The 21051-nt window shown below is 35.0% G+C and overlaps 1 protein-coding gene across 8 annotated transcripts in view; it reads right to left on the bottom strand.

The window, feature by feature from the left end:
* Window positions 1-4201: 4201 nt before the first annotated feature.
* SCAF11 (SR-related CTD associated factor 11) overlaps window positions 4202-21051 on the bottom strand; it is a 71192-nt gene continuing 54342 nt past the window's right edge. For 4 of the 8 annotated variants that reach the window (XM_073788787.1, XM_019934564.3, XM_019934565.3 and 1 more), the window contains 9 exons: window positions 15098-15156; window positions 14736-14845; window positions 13665-13766; window positions 11784-11893; window positions 8434-11136; window positions 6999-7345; window positions 5758-5976; window positions 5271-5390; window positions 4202-4990 (listed from right to left, as the gene is read on the bottom strand). In XM_073788787.1, the coding sequence (XP_073644888.1) occupies window positions 4844-4990; window positions 5271-5390; window positions 5758-5976; window positions 6999-7345; window positions 8434-11136; window positions 11784-11893; window positions 13665-13766; window positions 14736-14845; window positions 15098-15156 (3917 nt within the window). In that variant the 3' untranslated portion in view covers window positions 4202-4843. The remainder of the gene's footprint in view (window positions 4991-5270; window positions 5391-5757; window positions 5977-6998; window positions 7346-8433; window positions 11137-11783; window positions 11894-13664; window positions 13767-14735; window positions 14846-15097; window positions 15157-21051) is intronic. The other 4 variants (XM_019934566.3, XM_019934567.3, XM_019934568.3 and 1 more) reach the window with 4 other exon arrangements.

Raw genomic sequence — 21051 nt, 5'->3', positions numbered from 1 at the left:
GAAAAAAAAAAGGGAGCTGAAAGCTGCCACCATCTAATAAATACAGAAAACACTTTTAAGTGTTGCACACTTCACTCTCTTGCACATTTCTTACAGAAGCATGTTTTATGTGGTGCATAATTATTGTTTCAGTGGGGAATTATTTTTTCTCCCCAAATTCATGGATTTCTTTTTCCCACTGAGACTAGATTGAAAGAAGGGAAGGGATGAAGAATGGTAGATTTGTCTACCAAAAATCTAAACAATGGCTTTGAGTTAATTGCTGGCCTCTGGATTTTTTTTACAAATTTTTTTACTGTGACATATACCACCACATATAACAAAGTGCATAAAGAGTAGTTTATTATATAACAACTGACCAGGTCAAGAAGTAGACCTTGGTAGTCCCCCTCCTTCCCAGGCCTTTGCCCCCTCTCAGTCACAGCCTCCTCCGTCCCCCATATCAGTGACCACTATCCTGATTTTGAAAGCAGTCACTCCCTTTAAAGGTTTTTTGGTTTTATCACCCTTCTTCGCACCTTATTCCCCCAAGCAAAGTCAGTTCTGTGCTCCCACTATACTTTTTTATTTCAGCCATTACTCCCACATGTGGTATGTTGGTTTACATCTGTGAGCTCAACACCCCAAGTCAAGCAGACTTTGGCGTCTACCGATCCTAGGTCTGAATCCTGGCTCTATCACTAAGTAGCTGTGTAACTAGGTAACTCAGTTAAAGCTTTATGCATCTCAATTTTCTCATCAGTAGAACAAAGGTATTACTAGAATTAGTTTTACAGATAAGGTAAATATGTCTGACAGAATGCCTATCACATAGTACAAGCTTCATATGCTATTATTGTACCATTCTTTTAGAAAACTGTGGTATGATTAAACCCGGTAATATGTGAAGAATCCAAGAATTCCTGACACACAGTAGGTGTGCACTGTGTGATAAAATGAATGTTCATTAAGACCCTAAAAACGAGCAATCTTAAATGCTGTCACAATATCGAAGTTGGAACTAAGAGTAAACTATAAGCTCAGACACTGTGGAGGGACTATAAATTAGGACACTTTTCAGAGAGCAACTTGGAAACATCTATCCAAATGAAAAATGTGTATATCCTGAAATTCAATGTAACCTTGTATACAAAAAGATTGGCAGAGGTAAGTCACACAGGGTGTTAAAACATTGTTTCTAGTAACCAAAACTTGTACATAACTTAAAATGTCCATCAACAGATGGATATAGCCCCTATAAAATAGAACATGGACATGACTATACCTTCAAGTTATTAAGGGAACTAGAAATGCACAAGTTTACAGGATATAATTCATGTGCTGGGGAAAAAGATCTGTGAAAACTATTTTCCGGGAGCCTTAAAAAGCATCTTATAAATGCATTGAAGCGTTTGGGAAAAATAACTTTCTGATGGTTCTCTTTGTAGAGACAAATCAGCTTAGGAAAACAATGGAGTTTTAAACTAAATATATTCAGTTTTAAACTCAATTTAAAAAATTACACTTCAAGTGTATGTAAATAATTACATCTTAAATTTTAGGGGGAAATAAAAACTGATCAAGATATTCTACTTACAGGAATCAATTCCCAGAAAATAATCTGAAACGGGTACAATTTATGTATAAAGATGTTTACATCAGTCATTTAATTAGTACAATTTATATTTTGCTAATTTTATTATTTATATTAGTAAAAATAGCTTAATATCCAATAGTGGAGGACTGTTTTAAGTAATGGTATATCCGTGTAACAGAATACTATTATAGCTATTAAAAGTCATGCTGCAGAATTTTTATTAAAATGGAAACTTCTCAATACATTAAGTGAAAAAGATGTTACAACACAGTTACGTGCAGTTTGATCAGTGTTAACAGTTGTTACCTTTAAGTGGTAGGATTACAGGCTATTTTTCTCCTTTTGTTTTTAGGTTTCTTCCTTCTTTTACAGATTTTTTAATTTACTAAATAAGCTTTTCTAATTTCCTACAATGATATGTAGTTAGGAAAAAATGCTACTAAAATACATGCTTACAGCTAACTCCCCTTGCTTTACAACTTGGACATTTACGTTAACTGCGATGCTAAGCCTAACTACTTTGGTACAAATCCAAGAAATACTGCAACACATGTTTGGAAAGAGCTTATGTGGTGAAAGTCACCATTTCCCAGGAATCTTAATAATAAAATGTTAAAGACACTACTTTGTTTATCAAAAGAATTTATTAGAAAATATTACATACTACATATCTGTTTAATAAGAGTATTGTTTCAGTAGACAGCACTCCATCCTCATACTACAAACAACGTCTCACGGACCATGGAGCAAGCACTGTGCTCGTGAAGCTACATCTTTTGGATGGAACGTTCAAGCAGTACACACTGTGGCCATTTAAAGGAAAATGATGGAAAAAATATAATTACCAGAGGAGAAAAATCAAAAATTTTGGAATGTTAAAATAACTAATTTTAGTCTCAAAATTCTAGGCGTCACTATAGCCTAAAACATCAGTCAATGTGACTAGGAAGTTAAAGAGACCAAGGTTTCAAAAGTTAATACTGAATCTTCATAAATAACAAGAGGAATCTGTAACCCCACAAAATGTTTTTAAGTTTGTGCACATGCAAAATTAATGTAAATTTCTGATAAAAGCAAGAATGGGAAATGTTAAAAAGCAATGTATTTTTTTAACATAAAGCATGCACTTTCTAATACATTCTTAAATATTTCAAAGTTGATTCTAGTCCAGTAATATTCTTCATTAGCTATTTCAATTGCAGGCCAACCAGTACCCCAACCAGATACAGAGTAGTACACTGTTGTTATTCGAGAAAGGTGGAATTAATTCTTAGCACTGCTACCAAAGATGCGAGACTTTTAACTCTTGACCACACCACCTATTTTTCTTCAAAACTTTTAAACATGTTTGCACAAGCTAAACGGTATAAAGCAAATTTTAAACTGTCATCCAACTCCCAAATGTCACTGAAAGAAAATGTCGGAAAAATATGTTGTGTGATTAATCAATTTAGGCAATTTGCTACAAAATTTTCTAAATGTGAACCAGCTTTAACCCAAAATAGATTAAAAATTCACACAATTGTTTCTAGAGTTCAAAACTGAAGCGGATGAGGTGTGCACTGATATTTAAAACACTGTCTTAATATTTTATTAGAAGAAATATACTTCCAAAACTCTTTCCCCATCGTAACCTAAACACAAACTTTAATTAAAAATATATATAAATCAGTAGAATACCATATTACAAATGCCCAGAAATGCAGAATAAAGATCAGAAACTGCTTGGAAATATTTCTACCACTTTTGGGATTATACTCATAATCTAATAAAGATTATGAACTAGCACAATCATTACTGGGGCCAATATTTCAAAATTCGCCTATCAAAGCTAGCACCAGGAAAGTATTATACACATAAAATTGAGAAACAGATAATCTTTACTTCAGAAAAGCACAGTCCTAAAGAGTATTGCTTTCACTATTTAGCTAGAACAAGGGTCAGTCTGTCTCACTGAGGCACAGATCCATCTTTGTGCCATAAGATCTTATCTGAAGTGCCTTCCAATCATTTGGTATCTATTGAAAACTGTTACTGGAATGAAACAGTTTATCATGGAAATAATCCATTTTTCTTCCAAGATGCCAAATAAAATGATAAGGCTAGAACATTTTAAACTTACCTTTAATAAAAATAGTACTAAAAAAAAAACCAATCTCTAGTCCCTGAAAGCCTAACCAAGACTCCATTATTTAATTCCTCTCCTTTTTCCAAAACACCGGTTTTAATATCTAGAATTTTGCAACATGGTTAATGGCCACCAAATGGTCACCAAATTAACACTTTATTCACTGTAAAGCCTTTGGAGATTTCTAAAATGCGAGAAGAATTTCATTAGTGATTAGTCAGATGAGCAACAATCTGAAAGCCACTGAAGCAAATGTCATGATTCTACCGTAGCCACAGGGAAGGGAGGGTCACTACTTAAAAGCAATTCTCCAATTGGCACAATCAATATACCATCTCTGATAAGTAGAAGATGTTATGGAAGAACATAATTTTTACAAAGTCAACACTTTCTCCAAACAGGTCTTCTAAATTCAACAGAGCTTAGACTGCCGAAGTTGTAAATCTAGCAAATCAAATTGCTTCATCTCAACTGGGGGAAAAAAAGGCACAAAAGAAAACCAAGCAGCATAACCTTTATTTGGTGATACAACAGGTGAACAGTGTTCTAAAGTTCTGAACACTGAATTTTACTCGTGTGATAATTTGTTTTCTATCTAAGCAATTTACTCAGATGTGTGCTTTAAAAATACACAGTAGGAACCCTGCAATTGGTATGTTCTGTTATTAGAAATATTTTTCATGGTAATACATTATTTATCTTTGTATAATTAGAGAGAAAAATCATAAAGATCATACTTTATTTTTAGCCTGACAGAATAAATGTACTATATATATCTCTTCCAAAACCAGTGCACTCAGAAGTTCATTTATGCACTCCACTGTTCAAAGAGCTGTACATCTTCTTCCAGTATCCACAATATAACACAGTCCTTGTAAAAATGCACATTCCTTTAACCCCTTTACTTTCCCTTGAATTTGTTTTTTTTTGGGGGGGGGGGGTGGAAGGGAGGAAAAGATATAGAAGTTGCGGTGCAGAACTATATTTATTTAGAGCAAAACATTATATCCTACATTAAAAAAAATAATTTTATCAAAACCAAATTTCAATCACAGTTACGTATGATTTTCCATTAAAGGTACATGTTGAAATTGCACTTTGCAGGTATCTTGATAGTGTCCTTTATAGTGCTCCCCACTTCAGCCTATGTTTTTATCAGCAGACACAGGTTCTTCCAGAGTTTTCTTTTGGCTTCCCTTCCGTGAATATTTGTATTTGTCTACATAGGCTTTAACCAGATTTGCCACTTTAGTAGAATTTACTTCTCCACTCTTACTATGACAAACCTATAAAAAAAAAGAAGGGGGAATATTTTTCTCATACTTAAACAGATTAAAGGAAAATAGCTTTATGAAAAACAAATATGCCAAAGAGATAACCAGACATTTTTTAATGTTTCATTATCTCCTGTTGGGTACACGTTTCGTTATCTCAAAAGGTAAAAAAACAGACAAGAATGGTAGAAGCTACCTCTTACTATTTTAATTAATTTAATTAAGCATTCCTTTATTAAAACAGGCATGTTCAAAACAATATGTACATAACTCCACTAAAGCTATAACTTACTTTATCTACCGCTTTCCGCACAATCTCTTTATATTCTTCCTTGGTGATATCTTTATTTTGATAAAATGGCTTAATGGCCAATTTTACCTCCTGTGCTGCTTTTTCTTGAATTTGCAATTTCTGATAAGAGGAAAATGTATAATTATTATTTGCCCAATCACGTACTTTCAAAAAAAATTCTTTAAAAATATAAAATTGAAACATTTACATTTACATTTACATTATTGCAAGGAACTATTCAAATATTAGTGTTATAAATACAAAATAGTTATTTACTAACACATACCAAACATTTCTAAAAATAAATATGAAATACTACCAGTAATTCAATTGGCACCAACATATTCAGACAGAACCCTTTAAATAATATTGGAATTTAAGACTATCAACAATAAATTCCCTTCACCACTTATACAATAGAAAGCTGTTATTTTTTCATCTTTATCATATACAGAATCATGTAAGTTGCTCTCAACTTTGAACTTGCCTTGTCTGTCTTCGAGCTATCTGCGCTGGCTTCCACTGTAACACTTACTTTGCTTTCTGCCAATTTTACAGCAGCATTAGAAGCTCTGCTGTGACTTGATGACGAAGTATTACCAGAACTTGGTCCCTGAACTGTTCCCACATTTCCTGGGGCTGCTGTCGGAGCAGGCAAGACTGGTGTACTCATGTTATTACTTACATGAGAAGCACTAGGAATACCCTGTTTTAAAGAGTTATCATCAGTTAATGAATTACTTGTACTCAATAGAAGTCTTTTAGTCACCTATTAGAAATAACATCAAAAAAAAAAAATCAAAGCAATCCAATACCTAAGTACTTAAGGGAAATGCACATTTCAGGTCATTTATATCTAAAGGACTCTGAAGAAAAATGAGTAACATTCTTCAACAGAGCCCCATTTAAATATTTCATGATGACTTTTAAAAAATATATATGTATTGTAGTGTTCTGACAGCAACACTAAAACCAACAAGAAGCAGAGCAGCATTAATAACAGTATCTTTCCTACAAGGCTCTTGAGAGTAGATGCCCCCCCTTCAAAGATGGAGGAAAGTGAGACAGTGAAGTCAAATGACTTGCAGTAAGTTGACAGCAGAAAAAGATACAAGATCCCAAGTTCCCACTCCCCTGCTCTTCCAACTCTTGCTGTCAGGATTCTAGAATTTCTGAGATGTAGACATGAAACTATAATCAACACAATGTTTATAGATTATTATTGAAATTTTTCTATATTTAAGAAGTGCCTCAGAGGCACTTTTTTCACATGGTAAATTCATGAAAATGAAACACAGAGGGTAATGGACGATGAACAGCTTTATCTGGTGTTTGAACAAAACAGTACAAGGTTTATCACAGTACCCAATCACAACAAGTTCCCACCCCCTGAAAGTCCAATAAATCAGGGAAAGTGTCCACCACTTGATTCTAGTTTGGCGCATAATTTGGTCTTTTTAACCTGACCAAGAAACCTGTTTGGGTATCAGCAACAGCCTGTATGTAGCTCAGATTTGATACTATGCATTCAGTTCATTTTCTCATTTGGGAGTGGGAGGTTTGGGGAAGGACAGTGAAAAGGGGGTTATGAAGGTTTACCATAAACCTAACCGAATAAGTCACTGTGTATGGATATCCAGCCAGGAAGCCCTTTCTTGAACATCTGTCCCTAACAGCTAAATGTTTACAATGGCTATGTTGATTAAACTTGAGTTGCTGAAAACATACCTGCAATTGCTTTCCATCTGGCTGTGAAGCAATGTAGCTGACTTGCTGGGATGGAGGGGGAGGGGGTGGTGGTGGTGGTGGTCCCTGAGATACACTGGTGGGAGCAGCTACCTGCATGAGAGGTACTCCTGTGTGCAGATGCAAGGGCAGCTGAGGATGAATGTTAAACGGATTGCGCTGGAGATTCATCAAAGGAGCATGAACACCCACTGGATATGGGAAGATATTCATAGGCTGGTGTTGTGCATTCATTTGTTGCTGCATTACATTCATTTGTGGTTGCATCATATTTATAGGTAGCTGAGAACCATCACCTTGTTGGTTTGTTTGGTCTTTTAGGTTAGAATCTATCAAAAGAAAAAAGGCTTATGAAAAAAATTCATGTTACAAATTTCTTTAGCCAGAGAAACAAAGAACCACTGGTTACAATAAAATAGCAATTAACAGAACGCCTAAACCAATACCCAATTATTCAGTTTAATCCTGTCATTCCTAAATAACGTGAGCTGATTTTCTAACTGAAAGGAAACATTCAACTAAAATTATTTTAAAGCATAACTTCACACAATAACATCGGTCAACACTCACAAAGAATCAGTAGCTCAAGAAACTTCTTAGTTAAAGAAATAATCACATAAAATTTAAGATTACTAAATTAGAAGGTTAATCACTTTTTAAAAATCTGCAACAGTTTTTCTTGCAATGTTCCCAAGAAAAGTCAAGGAAAGATAAATCTTTCTTTAGCAGAGTGACTTATTTATAGGGAAACAATAAAAAAAATTTCAAGTGCAGGGCTTCCCTGGTGGCACAGTGGTTGAGAATCTGCCTGCCAATGCAGGGAACACAGGTTCGAGGCCTGGTCTGGGAAGATCCCACATGCCGTGGAGCAATTAGGCCCGTGAGCCACAACTACTGAGCCTGCGCATCTGGAGCCTGTGCTCCACAACAAGAGAGGCCACGACAGTGACAGGCCTGTGCACCACGATGAAGGGTGGCCCCTGCTCGCTGCAACTAGAGAAAGCCCTCGCACAGAAACGAAGACCCAACAGAGCCATAAATAAATAAATAAATAAATAAATAAATAAATAAATAAATAGAATTCAAATAAAACGTTAAAAAAAAATTTCAAGTGCACACATCTGATATAAATGAAACAGAATTTAAATCCTGCATAGGACTATCTCAAATTCTTCTACTGTAGCAAATTATACTTAAAATATTTATGTCTTTGGCAAGGTCTGGGGCAGGCATGGGGTGGAAAAAGAAAATAAATATTGAAGTGTATATCTATTATACAATACAAAGTGACTTGTAAATAACTGGGATTCACTTTAACATAAAACTATAAATAGGGATTATTTCAACTCATATAAATAAGGTATTAAATTTATAATCTCTTTCTTCAAATAAAAGTGTTGGTAAATAAACACGTTACCCTGTTCAGTTGTTTCCTCCTCTTGCCTCATCCATGCAGACTGTGGACCTGCAGAATTCCTCCCTCGTCGTGAATAGTAGTTTTGTACATCTGCTGGCAGAGTCTTTCTCACAGCCCAGCTAGATGCAGATGTCCACCCCGACCTATCTGCCGGTGTATCAAATGAGAACTCTTGCTCACTTTTCCGTTTATAGGGCTGCTGTTCCACAAACTTGAAAGTCTCATTCCCTGAACTATTTGAATTCCCTGAGAGGGGTTTTCGGTTTTGCCACCTGTTTTCATTTTGATCTGTGTAGGCAAAACCACCTCTGTAAGCGCCTCTGCCACGGTTACCTCTACCACGGTTCGACATCCAACCTGAACCAAAGTTTTTATTCCAAGAATTCCCTGCATTTTCATTTCTATTTTCTTCCCAATGAGAATCTTTTAACTTTTCTGGATTTCTGGTCCTCGGATCAGGCCCAGAATTTATTTTTTCTGTTACCCAACTGGGACAGTCATTTCTATGTTTGTCAGCAGAATCTGAATCATCAGCATCTGGACTGATGTCATTTTTTTCTTTTCTTGTATTTTCATTCTGTTTCTCTGAGTCATTCTTTCTGTATCGATCATTTCCTCGTGGACATCTCCAACCATCGTTTGCCCATCTTTCCTTCCATCGAGGAGAATAACTGACTCTGTCATTTCTACCAAATGATGAACTCTTACTTTTTGTTCTAGATCTTGATGGTGACCTAGAACGAGATCTGGACCGAGACCACCTTCTGGTTCTCCTTTCTCTATCTCGATCTCTCTTTGGCCCATCTCTATCACTTTCTCTTTCTCTGCTCCGGGACCTGGATTTTTCTCTTGGGGAGGAATCTTTCAGTCTTGACTGAGATCTTCTGTTCTCTCTAGAAGTGTCTCTTTTTGGGGAGAGTGATTCAGATCTTTTGCCTTCCCTAGTGCTATCTCTTTTTGGAGATCGAGACTGAGATTTCCTCCTTTCTCGTGGGTCCTTTTTTGGGGACTGAGAACGAGATTTTCTCCGTCCTCTTGCAGATTCTTTCTTGGGAGATGGTGATCGAGACTTCCTGCTTTCTTTTCCAGTTTCTCTTTTGGGAGATGGAGACTGAGACCGCTTCTTTTCTCGTGCAGTGTCTTTGTTGGGAGACCAAGTTGTAGATGGAGAATGAAATCTAGATCTTCGAGTACGAGGCTTCTTGGCTTTATCTATCGTATCTATTGGGATTTCAGATGGCTGAGACACAGTTTCAACCTTTTCATTTGAAGGACCAGAAGATGACATATTCTTTTGGGAACTGTGCTCCACAGAATTTTCATTCAATTGTTTAGCATCAGCACTTACAGACGGTTCGAGTTCAGATTCATTCTGGTCACTGCAAAATGAATCACATTCCATAGGTATCATTTCATTATTGTCCTCACTAAAATGCTTCTGAATCAGTGCAACATGTGTTTTAGGCAATTCTGTAGATCTGGGATGTTCAACCAGAGATTCAGTCTTTTCTTCGAAAGATTTGTCCAATTTGGTGTTAAGATTTTTTTTTAATAAATTGTTTTCAGAGTCTTGAATACTATTGAAATTTTCATTCCCTGAAGTATCACATGTTGCAATTATTTCTATATCTTCATTTTCAACATGCCCAAGCAAATGAACCTCTGAGCTCTCAATAGATTTTTTGTCCACTGTTTGTATAATTCCACCCTCAGAAGATTCTAATTTGGGGCTGTCAATAAGATGTTCTGTTTTTACTGTAGAATCTTTATGATCAATAATTTTTACTATAGGACTCCCCATAAAGTTGTCTTCATTAACCGCTGACTCTGCATTCTCAGGGATCTCACCTAGGCTTGATATAGGTTGGTGTACTTCGATTTCAGATCCTGAACATGTAAGAAAATCATTTGGAAGATGATCTGTACATCCATCAGCTTTTACTTCTGATTCTGAAGGTAAAGCTATTTGGTCTTGATTTTCCAATGGGTCACCTCCTTTTTCAGAAGTATTCTTAGAAATCTCACTTTCCAGACATAACATATTAGCCTCTATACCTGTATTCTCAACTTTTTGAATTTCCTCCTCCTCTCCAACTAGCACAGGAGGATCTTGGGTACCAGATTCAGAATATACAGATTCTACTCTTTCCTCTGTATCATGGGTCTCACCATGTTCCTCACTTTCTTCTACTGGCTCACCGCAACTTCTCAAGCCATTAGCAGACTCATTTTCTACATTTATCTGCACAGTGTTACTACTTTCTACATCTGATTGATGTTCTTTCTCTAACACAGGTGGTATGTCAGATTCTACTATTTCTTCATCTACTGAATCACTGGAAGATGATTTTTCAGGGGGAGGTACAGAGCTCCGAAGTTTCTTCTTCAGTAAAGGTAGTTTTCTTCCTCTTCTTACAGACTTCCGTTTTGGAGCCTGCCTTGTTTGCTTTTCTGACTCACCTGAAGAGGAAACACTTACAGATGGATTATTACTATCTGGGGCATCACACCCAGAATTATTTGATACTGGGGACCTCTGAGACTGACTGACTGGTTCAGCTCTCGTGTTACGTGTAGATCTCCTTGTAGGAGGTGTTGCTGCTGGTTTTCGTCTTGATCCTCTGGTGTTTGAGGTACCAGAAGTTTGCTTCTTCTCTTCTCCTTCTTGAGTATGTGCTAATGCATATCCTTTGCAAGAAGTACCTAATAATACATGTTTTTTAAAAAGTAAAAAGTGTATGTTTCAAAAAATGATAATAGTTTGGCTTAAGCTTATTTTAGCATAAAATAGACATCTATAACAGAGTGAAACAAAATATACTTGTGAATCAAATTATAAATAAATGCATAGCTACTGACACCTGAGTAATACCAATTTTTTAGTGCTACTAAAATGAGTTATCCCAAGATTTGAATCCATGTGGGCAATTTTATAGGGAAAACAACAAAAGAAAATATGTTTCGTCTGATAACTGCCATTTGCTTAATGAATCACTAGGCAAAAGCAAGAGACAACAGCTATCCACAAATAGTAAAGACTCAAACTATTTGTTCATAATTAATAGGAGATATTACTTTAAAGATCTATGGTTTGAACATTGAAGCCCTAAATAGAAAGGAGACTTCTAATCAGTTCCTCAAAGTCATGAAGCTGTAATTTCTTAAAAGGAATTTTCTAGTTGGGACAATTTTAAAGTCAAGTCACTGTACAAATATTTATAGAAATATCTAGGACTTACTATCTATACCTTATTTTACACTTTTTCTAAGTCATCAACACTCATTCTTTTTATGAGACTGAAAGAGGCTAATAACTTTTTTTAAACTAGAAAGAATTTCAAAAACTTTACCAAAATTTTCTAAAGATATGGTACTTGTTGGAAAAATAGTTCTTGGCAACACAGAGGAGGAGATGAGAGGAAGCACTTCTGTTTCAATATTCCAGGGTATAAAACTAATTCTGAAAATTCAAAAAAAAAGACATTTTTGTTTAAATGGTTTAAAAATTAAACCAGCAATTTAAAGGTACTAATTTTCCAAATCAGGTTAGCGACATTAAAATACAGGGTGCTTAAATTATTTTTTGCCAAATAGCTAAAAATGTAAGCTCAAGGTTACTCATTGTTCAAAGATGGTTACCAACTGGCTGCAAAAAACAAAAACAAAACAGAAAACCTTTTAAAAGCATGTTTTTTGATAAATTAATAGCAAAGGGAGATCAAAGGCAACTTAATACATAACAGTTGTTTCTTGTTTAAAGAAGTTAATGCAAGACTTTGTCAAAAATTTTTTAGCCTTTTCTTCCCACCACTCTAAAAAATAATAAATTTGGATAATAAAATGCAGATAAATAAAATACACAAATGAAATGCACAGATTTTAAGTTCACAGTATGATGACTTTTGACCAATGTATACACCTGTATAACCTCCACCCCAAACAAGAAATAGAACATTTCCGCCATCCCAGAAAGCTCCTTCATGCCCCTTGCTCCAGCCCCCCTCCACTTCCAGGCAACCAAAGAGATAATTTAGTCGAGTTAATCAAATCAGGCTTTAAAGAAATTATCAAGGTCAAAGGGGAATCAGTTCATACATTTAAAAAAAGTAACAAAAACTGAAAGTAAAACTACATCACTTGAATTTTGAATGTGATAAACATTATGGATGTTTATCACATTCTTTATTAGACTTCTTTATGTTTTTACAGCATATATCAAGGCCAAAAACATCAAAATAAATACATTTTTAAAAAGGAAAAAAACCACCTGATGTCTACTGCTATGTTATATTCTAAAATCCCTCAATCTGAGGATGACGGCTCTTCAAGGTTCCCAGGGTCTCTATGGACCTGCTAAGACGCCAAAGTTTCTTCACTCACAACCAATCCACCCTCAGCTTCTTCCTACTCTGATTCATATTTTGTTCAGTCAGGTCTCATAACAAAAGACTATCTCACCCAGTCGAAGGTGAGATTCTGGAGTAGGAGGAAAGAAGCTTGAAGAACAATGTGCAACTTGCACATGTACAAAGAAAACAGCTCTAAGGTTTCATATTATACATATCTGGACTTTCTAATTTTACTTATGTTCCACTGTTATTCCTAGAGGGTGAAGGCCCTTCGCAGAACTGTATTACAGTGATATCTAAAAGTTACAGTATGTTACAGGAATGAATATAAAACTCTGGCAAGGAACTTGGTCTTTACATAGGAACCTGATTTAAGTATACATCGTGTACCTACCAATGTGTTAATAGCTTCAGAAAAAACTAAGAGAGAAAGGGCTAGATTATAGAAAGTCATGAATGTCAGGGCAAAGTAGGGACTTGATCAAGTAGTGATTTAGAATAACACTGTGGAGATGGGAAGTGTCATGATAAAATCAGTGCTTCAGCTAATAGCACACAGGGAAGACTGGAATGGAGAAAAAGACAGAAGAAGGATGGAAGATCTGAATGCTATTACTAATAATGAATCTTATCATTTGGGTGCTCTCCCTGTTAAAGTAATCAAATATCTACATTTATTAAACAAATAAATAAAATATTCTTTACTTTTCAAGGGGTTCTTTAAATAGGGGCTTTTCATTAGGCAACTGAAACACCAAAGTTGAATTAAACAAAACTTTCTTAGAAACATACCCATTGAATAAGATACCTCTGGTGCCTTATTAATGATATCTTATGCACATGTTAGCATGCAGACACTTTAGTAAACAATTTTTTTTTTACCTTCCAATTCCAGGTAATGTATCAGGAAACCATGACAATTCCAGTTCCTGTCTCTTCTGCCTAATCAACGCACTGATTTCATTGACTTCTATAAATTCTGTACTAAAAGATAAATTTTAGACCCTCATCAGAATTCCAAATATTTAAGTTCAGAATAACAACTGAGTTATACCATAAATAGCAGAAGTTTTTATACCTAGCATTATAAATCACATTTTTTAAAAAAAGAACATTTTTCTATTTAAAAACTTTCAAAATGAACTCATTCCTAAATTTTTTATATTATAAATCTAAATTGTACTAATCTGATTCATAAAAATAACACTTGAATTTCTATCTTGACAGAATTTTTAAAAAGTCAATTCAGACGAATAGCCTTATTATTGAGAGAAAAAAGCAACACTACTTCTATCCCATGAACCAAAGTTGCAGCAAGCAGTTCCAGCCAGAATTCTAGGTGCAATAGTTGCCACCTGAAGCTAAGTGTAAGACGAAAGAAGAAAGTAAAGGAAGGCATGGTTATTTTTGTAACCAAAAATGGGTACAGTTCGGTTTTTCAAAAGGCTACTCGGATGTAATTGTTTTCTTTGGGTAACTTGCCAACCTCTAAAATTAAATCACAATCTTAATCTGTCTCGTTCATTCAACCAACTCCATGGGATTTTAAAACTCCAACTTAATCTTCAAATTCCACAAATATCTACTCACGATCTATAATGCCAGTTACTAAAGGATTCAAAGATGACTGAGTCTACTCTGAAAGTGTTCTGCTTTATTAGGTACTTCCCTCATCATTTAACAACTAGCCTACTTCTCTGTCACATAAAAACCTTGTGTAGAACAACTAAATTTATTATTAAGGAAAAGGAAGACCACTAGCATAGGCAGTCACTGCATAACAGAGGGTCACAAAGTAACAGGTTTCCCTTTATTTGCCAAAAGAAACAAGAACATAAAACAAGGTGCTTTCATAATGTTTGTTGAGCCAAGTTTAAATTTCTACCAAAAGTTAACTTTAATAACTAAAATATCAAATATAAAAAGCATAAATTAAAAGCAGAAAATACTAACCAGTAAGCTGTACTGGTAAAAGCAGATTCCCCAGTGTGACTACTAGAAGAGAAGATATTGGAGAAAAAATTTCTGAAGCACTGATTTGTACACGGATTTGATCTTTGAGGCTAGAAAAGTAAAGAGAGGTTGGTGTTACAGCAAACAAAATCTTTCCATAATAGGTAGGTAATATTGGGTTAGCCAAAAAGTTCATTTAGGTTTTTCTGTTAAATCGTACTGAAAAACCCGAACGAACTTTTTGGCCCACCCAATAGTTATATTTAAATATTTTGATATACATGAGGCACTAGAGTTATGTACCAAAACAATAATAAACTGTTATTAATCTAAGAAAAATATTTTTCTTTATTTCAACAAACCTTATTTGTCTTTATTATTGCATTTTCTTTTCCTCCCATTTCACTGTGTTTAGAGTTTCCTGTACAAAGACACAAAAAGATCTTGCCTTAATTTTTATTTTAAAAGGTTTTAAACGAGTATTGATACTGGCATATTGACAAGAGAAGGTTAAAATGTGTAGACAAGTTGTATTTAAAATAGCAGTACTTGCATTGATAAAATTTTTTTTAATGCTAATTTTATCTTGTTAAGCCACAGACAAAAGGAAAATATAAGAGGGCGCAATACAGAGAACTAGTGAAGCATGTAAAATTGCTATGCTCGGAGTATTAAGTATTAAAATTCTAGTCAATATTTTCTGGCACCATGTGCAAACTTAAACCGTCCTATAATGAAAAGCATATAAAAGAAGTCAAATTATTTAATATCAATAATGCACTTAATATATCCTTTCAAGTTATGACCTAAACAACAGGTACTGTTAACTCACCTCAAGTAGAAGCTGACCAGGGGAACTGGGGCCATCAGCCCTTGTCAACCATAAATTACCATTTGGCCACGGTCACCAATTTCAATTAAGTACCCTCCCCCCTTCCTCCTCAAACTTTATAGAATTAGGAAAAGTAGAAGTGTTGATTAAAACAGCTTTCTGCTATGGCAACGTTTTTGGTTGTATTGCTTACGACTTATTTTTTGGTTTTACCTGTCCCATCTGAAAATTTATTTCTATGGATACATACTTCCAAGTTAAGGAAGATAAAGGAGGAATAGTTTCTGCTAACCACAAAAATTGTGTTAACATCTTTATAGATTACTGCTCTTGGTTTTCTTTATCATCAAACCTATGTTATTAGTCATCTCTACCTATCAATACACTTGTCTGCAATAAACTGCTGCTGGTACTGCCACTGCTCTCTCCTCAGAACTCTGGGAAAAGTTTACAGTACAATCAACAACTGGTCTTTCAATCTCCAGCCAAACTTGTCTCACAAAGGCCCTACTAACTCTGTTCAAAGTAAATCAACCTGACTGACTGGGAGGCCTGTTTCCTGCCACTGCAAGATTGTAAGTATTCTGGGTTTCTTCTGTCAGTCCAGTTGGTAACAGTCTACTCTCTACTTAATAACATACTAATTTCCTTTTAAGTTACTACATAACAGCTGTATGGTTTCATGCCATTATCCATCCTTCACACATGTCCCACCCAGAACTGCTGTAACAAATGAAATTTCATGCTGGGGAGAGGGGTGCTGGATGAGTTCCAGGAACTTATTTTCCTACCCTTTGATGTATATTTAAAAGATGATACTGACTTTTTCAAGTGGTTAAAGAAGCCAGGAATAAAAATGTGTGATAGGTACCCAGCCACATTCTTAGAAATAACAATTTCCTTCAACTAGACTGAGAATTGCTGTGTTGTAGCTACACAGTATTTTTTACGCCCAAAGGGTGCTAAGCTGTTCTCATTCAGGTTTCATTCACTCAATACTGAGTAAGTACGTACTGCTGACACAGCATTCCTTCACTTGGAAGCCTATGTCAAGAAGCCACCACAGATGAAATGCTCTCTGTGGGAAGAACTGTTAGTTTTCTGGCCAATGCTAAGTATGAAAATCTCGTCCAAAAGCTATTTCACATATTTCTGGGTAATTCTCAGGTGATTATGAGCAGCTCCAATGGTGGATTTATCTAAACTGTGGTTTCCTAGAGACCATTTCACAAGTTCATTCTACTAATCTATCCTTTGGACAGCAGTGATACATCTTTTCATTTAATTTTTATCAAAGTAATGCATGTACATACTTCAAGAAGTCAAACAGCATTTCTAAACTTATTAAAAAAAAAAAAAACTACAGCAATCCCCACTCCTGATTTCAGCTCCACCAAAGCACTCATCAAATCCTTTAGCTGTCTCCTCTCATATTTCACCTCTTTATTTCTAAATAACATGCTTACTCTACCTTGATTTTTTTGGTTTCAGATATTTTCCAATTTTTTTTTCTATAGAAGGTAAAGACTTCTGCTCCTCTACCCTAATGTTCTTTTGATATATCAACATTGGACATAAGCAATATTACATAATTATAACTATACAGACATTCTCGGCTGAACCATGTACTGAATTACGATTACTTTTCTTGTACAACTTCTTGCTTCTCCTAGGGATAATGACTGCTTTGTTTTTTCTTTAATTATATTATCTATCATTAACTTAGCTAACTCTACAACAAAAGTAAAAATCTCCTCTTAATACACTCAAATACATCAATTCATCCATCAAGTTTGCTCCCCACTCTCTTGGAAATACTCTTCTTTTGTCTTGCTCCAATCTGAACTGACAACTCTCTAAACGCTGCTGTTCAACCGTCATTCTGAGACTATCCTCCATCATTGTCACGATACCCTTTCTTCCTGGGTCAAAACTCATTTTATTATTTTTCTCCTTTCTCTGTTTCTTTTAGGAACTCATTTTCTGAATCTCACATTGTTCCTTTGTTTACTTTCTCATTAAGTGACACATACATATCCTCCAGTATAATTATAAGAGAGGATGTGTGAGAATGAATTTTTGAGCTCTTATGTATTTGAGAATGTCTTTATTTTGCCCTAACACTTGACTGATGGTTTGGTAGTGTACAGAATTTTCTAGGTTAGTAATTGTTTTCCCCAGAATTTTCAAGGCAGTGCTCCACTGCTCCATCTGTTGTTGCTGACAACATTCTTTTACACATGGTCTATTTTCTCTCTCTAGAAGCTCTTCAAATATTGTTATATGCAGAGTTCTAGGATTTTATAAAGCACTTAGTATAGTTCTTTCCTCATTTACTAGGTATTAGATTAATTATCTGGATACTCATACTCTACTATTCTGGGAAATTTTCTTTTGTTGTATTTTTCTTGATAAATTTCTCCCTTTTATTTTTTCTTTCTGGAATTTTAGTACTCAGTACTGGAACCTCATGAACTAATACCCTGTCACCTCTTTGACTTCTGTCCCACTTTCTGAGGTTTCTAAGCTCATCTTCCACTTCCGTTCAATATTTTAAACTTCTACTATAATATTCTAAATTTCCAAAAGTTTTCTTTTTTTAGTCTTTTCTTGTCTCACTGATGAAATATCCCTTATCTTATCTCTGAGGATATTAATTTTCAAGTAGTTCCCTGTTTCCCAGCACTGGGTTTCTATCAGGTTCCTTTCCTTTGTCTCTTTATTGATCTCTATTATATTGGAGGTTCCCTCAAATCTCTGGTGATCCTTGATTGTTTGCGGGACACTAAAATACTGATTGAAGATGATGTGGATGGGTGGTCAGTGCCTTTCAATGGCTTTCACTGTAAGGTGATCAAGCACAGATCTGGCTGCTTCATTCAGACACACCCAAATGGCAGTATCTCCAAGTCCTTTAGGCAAGACAGTATCCTGGAAGATACCTTCTATCTCCCACTTTGGGAACAAGCAAGATTGCAAGTGCTTTGGGAAATGATCATGGGTAGAGAACTAGAGGCCTCAACATCTGACTTAATTTCCCTTTCTTTACTGTTGTTTCCTCTACTCCCATGTGTGCTACAGTTTAATCTAGTTCAACCACTCATTCTAGAGAGTAAGCCTCCAGTCTTTGCCTGCATAGACTCCTTCCCCTACACTGGCCAGTAATCTGCAGGATATACTTCTCCTTTAAAAAAATTTAACCAATTCTGTTTTTCAGCACAACTGCATATACCTGCTTTCAGAGATAATAGAGGCCCCCAGACCCAAGACTAAGGTTCTATGGTACATGAACTGATTTGATTCTTAACCCCACTCTCTCCATGAAAGGTTTGGGCTTCAGCTTTCTGCTAAGACAGTTTACCATTCACCTCAAACAACCATTTTCAAGCTTCTACTTTATGGACATTTCTTATCTGCTGTCCCTCCTCTCTAGTTCTCTTATCTTTCTGGCTTTAAATTTTTATTTTCTTTTCATTCCTTTATGGTCATTTCCATAGGGTTCTAGGAGGGATAAGAGAATTAAACAGGTGCTCAATCTGTTATGCTTACCCGGAAGCTTATCTCATTCTTTTGAATTCAGTATATCCCAAAAGATGTTTCATGACAACATCTTTTTCTACAATACGAACCAGTATAACAAAGGCTCTGAGCTTAGAGCCTAGTACTTGGCAGGCACCCAATTAAAAACTTCGAAAAACTTGAAAAAAATTAAAGACACTAAACCGCATTGCTTCTGAAATCTAGCCAAGCAATCATAAAAAGACAGATAATATTCTCTCAAGAAGTTCTTTCATAAAAATAAATTTAAATTATCCTTTGGGCACCATGGTTCCTGCTCAGTCTAACTAGGTAAATACATAAAAATGTTCTTAATTTGCACAACTTCCCACTAACTCTACCTTCACCTTAACTTTCATCTTAGTTCCTTGCTCAGTCATCAAATGCCTACATTTAAGAGTCCAAGGTTGCTTCTCTTTTGCATGATAGGTTCATTATTGCCTCTAAACTTTGAGACAATTACAAGTAACTTTACAGATTCTCTTGGTCTTCTAATGAGGCAGTTTGTTAATAAATGATATCTAAGAAATCTCAATGTGAAAATTAAAGGTTAAAACCCTTAAAGATTCTATTCCTATAGTTATGACTTATAAACTTGAGCCTGAAAAAAAACAAAAACAAAACCTGTTCTCTATTACATTTCTGAAAGGAAACACAAAATAAAGTTAATTACAAAGTTAATTGGTCTGCTAAGTAGGGAGCAGTCTGCTATTTATATCGAGCCATTAGAAAAAGATGATAATTTGAGTTACAAAGCTTGTGGACAACCACAAAGTGAGAGGCTTAAGATGAGTAATATTAATAATATCATACTTTAGCATTATTCTGCAGTGGTAAGAGGCATTAGACATAGAGTCAGAAGACTGGATCAAATTCTGTCTGCTCCAACTGTGTGATCTTGGCCAAGATATTCAGCCTTTTAAAATTGTTTTAAAATTTATAATTATGAACAATTTTGAACATTCCATAAAGTACAAAAAATGACACCTACAGGGCAGATTTAACTGTTAACATTTAGTTATTTTACTTTTATTTAATCTTTGTTTCAGTCTCTTTGCCTTCAAGAGAAAACTACTTTCCTAAAATTGTCTTTTATTTTCACGCATCTTTTTATTACTGAAGCTTTCTGAAGTTTGTTTGCTGTCTGTTACAGGCATAGATCAGTTACCTTTTATCATCAGGTAGCTACAGCCAAGGACAATCAAATACTAAGTACTTAATTGCCATTACCACTTTGTATGATACCCTGGAAAATGCCATACAGAAAACACAACTATTCACAACTTAAAATCTTACTAGAAAAAAAAGCCACAAAACAAGCTGATATACTTTATTTCATTGAAGTTAACTGTAAGAACTTGAATTATTTTATGCACCACTATCAGGGGAAAACGGCCAATTAAATTCTCATAGTACATTTTTTTTAATTACAGAAAATTTCAAACAAACACAAAATAGAGCAAATAGCATAATGAAACTCCATTATACCCATATCCCTGCCTCCACAATTATTAATTCACATCCACTGTTAATTTATCTACTACCTTCTCAAGTCATTTTGAAACAAATTCTAGACATATCATTTTAATGCACAACTATTTCAGTAAATAACTCTAAAATATAAGTGTTCTTTGGGGAAAAAATAACATTAATACCATTATTACAAGTAAACAAAAAACCTCCAATAACTCCTTAATACCACACACCTGAAGTTCAATTTTCACCAACTGTCCTTAAAGTTTTATATATATATATTTTACTTTCTTTTTACAACATGTCACAATAAGGATCCAAATAATCCAACTGTGACTAGTTGAATCTTTCTTTTGTCTCTTTTAATCTACAGGTTCCCTTTCCCACTTTTAAACTCCTTGGAACTTTTTGACAGAAGAAACCAGGTCATTTGTCTATGGTCTACATTTTGTT

This window comes from Tursiops truncatus, chromosome 11 (genome assembly GCF_011762595.2).
Source record: "Tursiops truncatus isolate mTurTru1 chromosome 11, mTurTru1.mat.Y, whole genome shotgun sequence".
Classification (NCBI taxonomy): Eukaryota; Metazoa; Chordata; class Mammalia; order Artiodactyla; family Delphinidae; genus Tursiops; species Tursiops truncatus.
The sequence above is the reverse complement of the archived record's forward strand: the minus strand, read 5'-3'. Positions and strand labels throughout refer to the sequence as shown.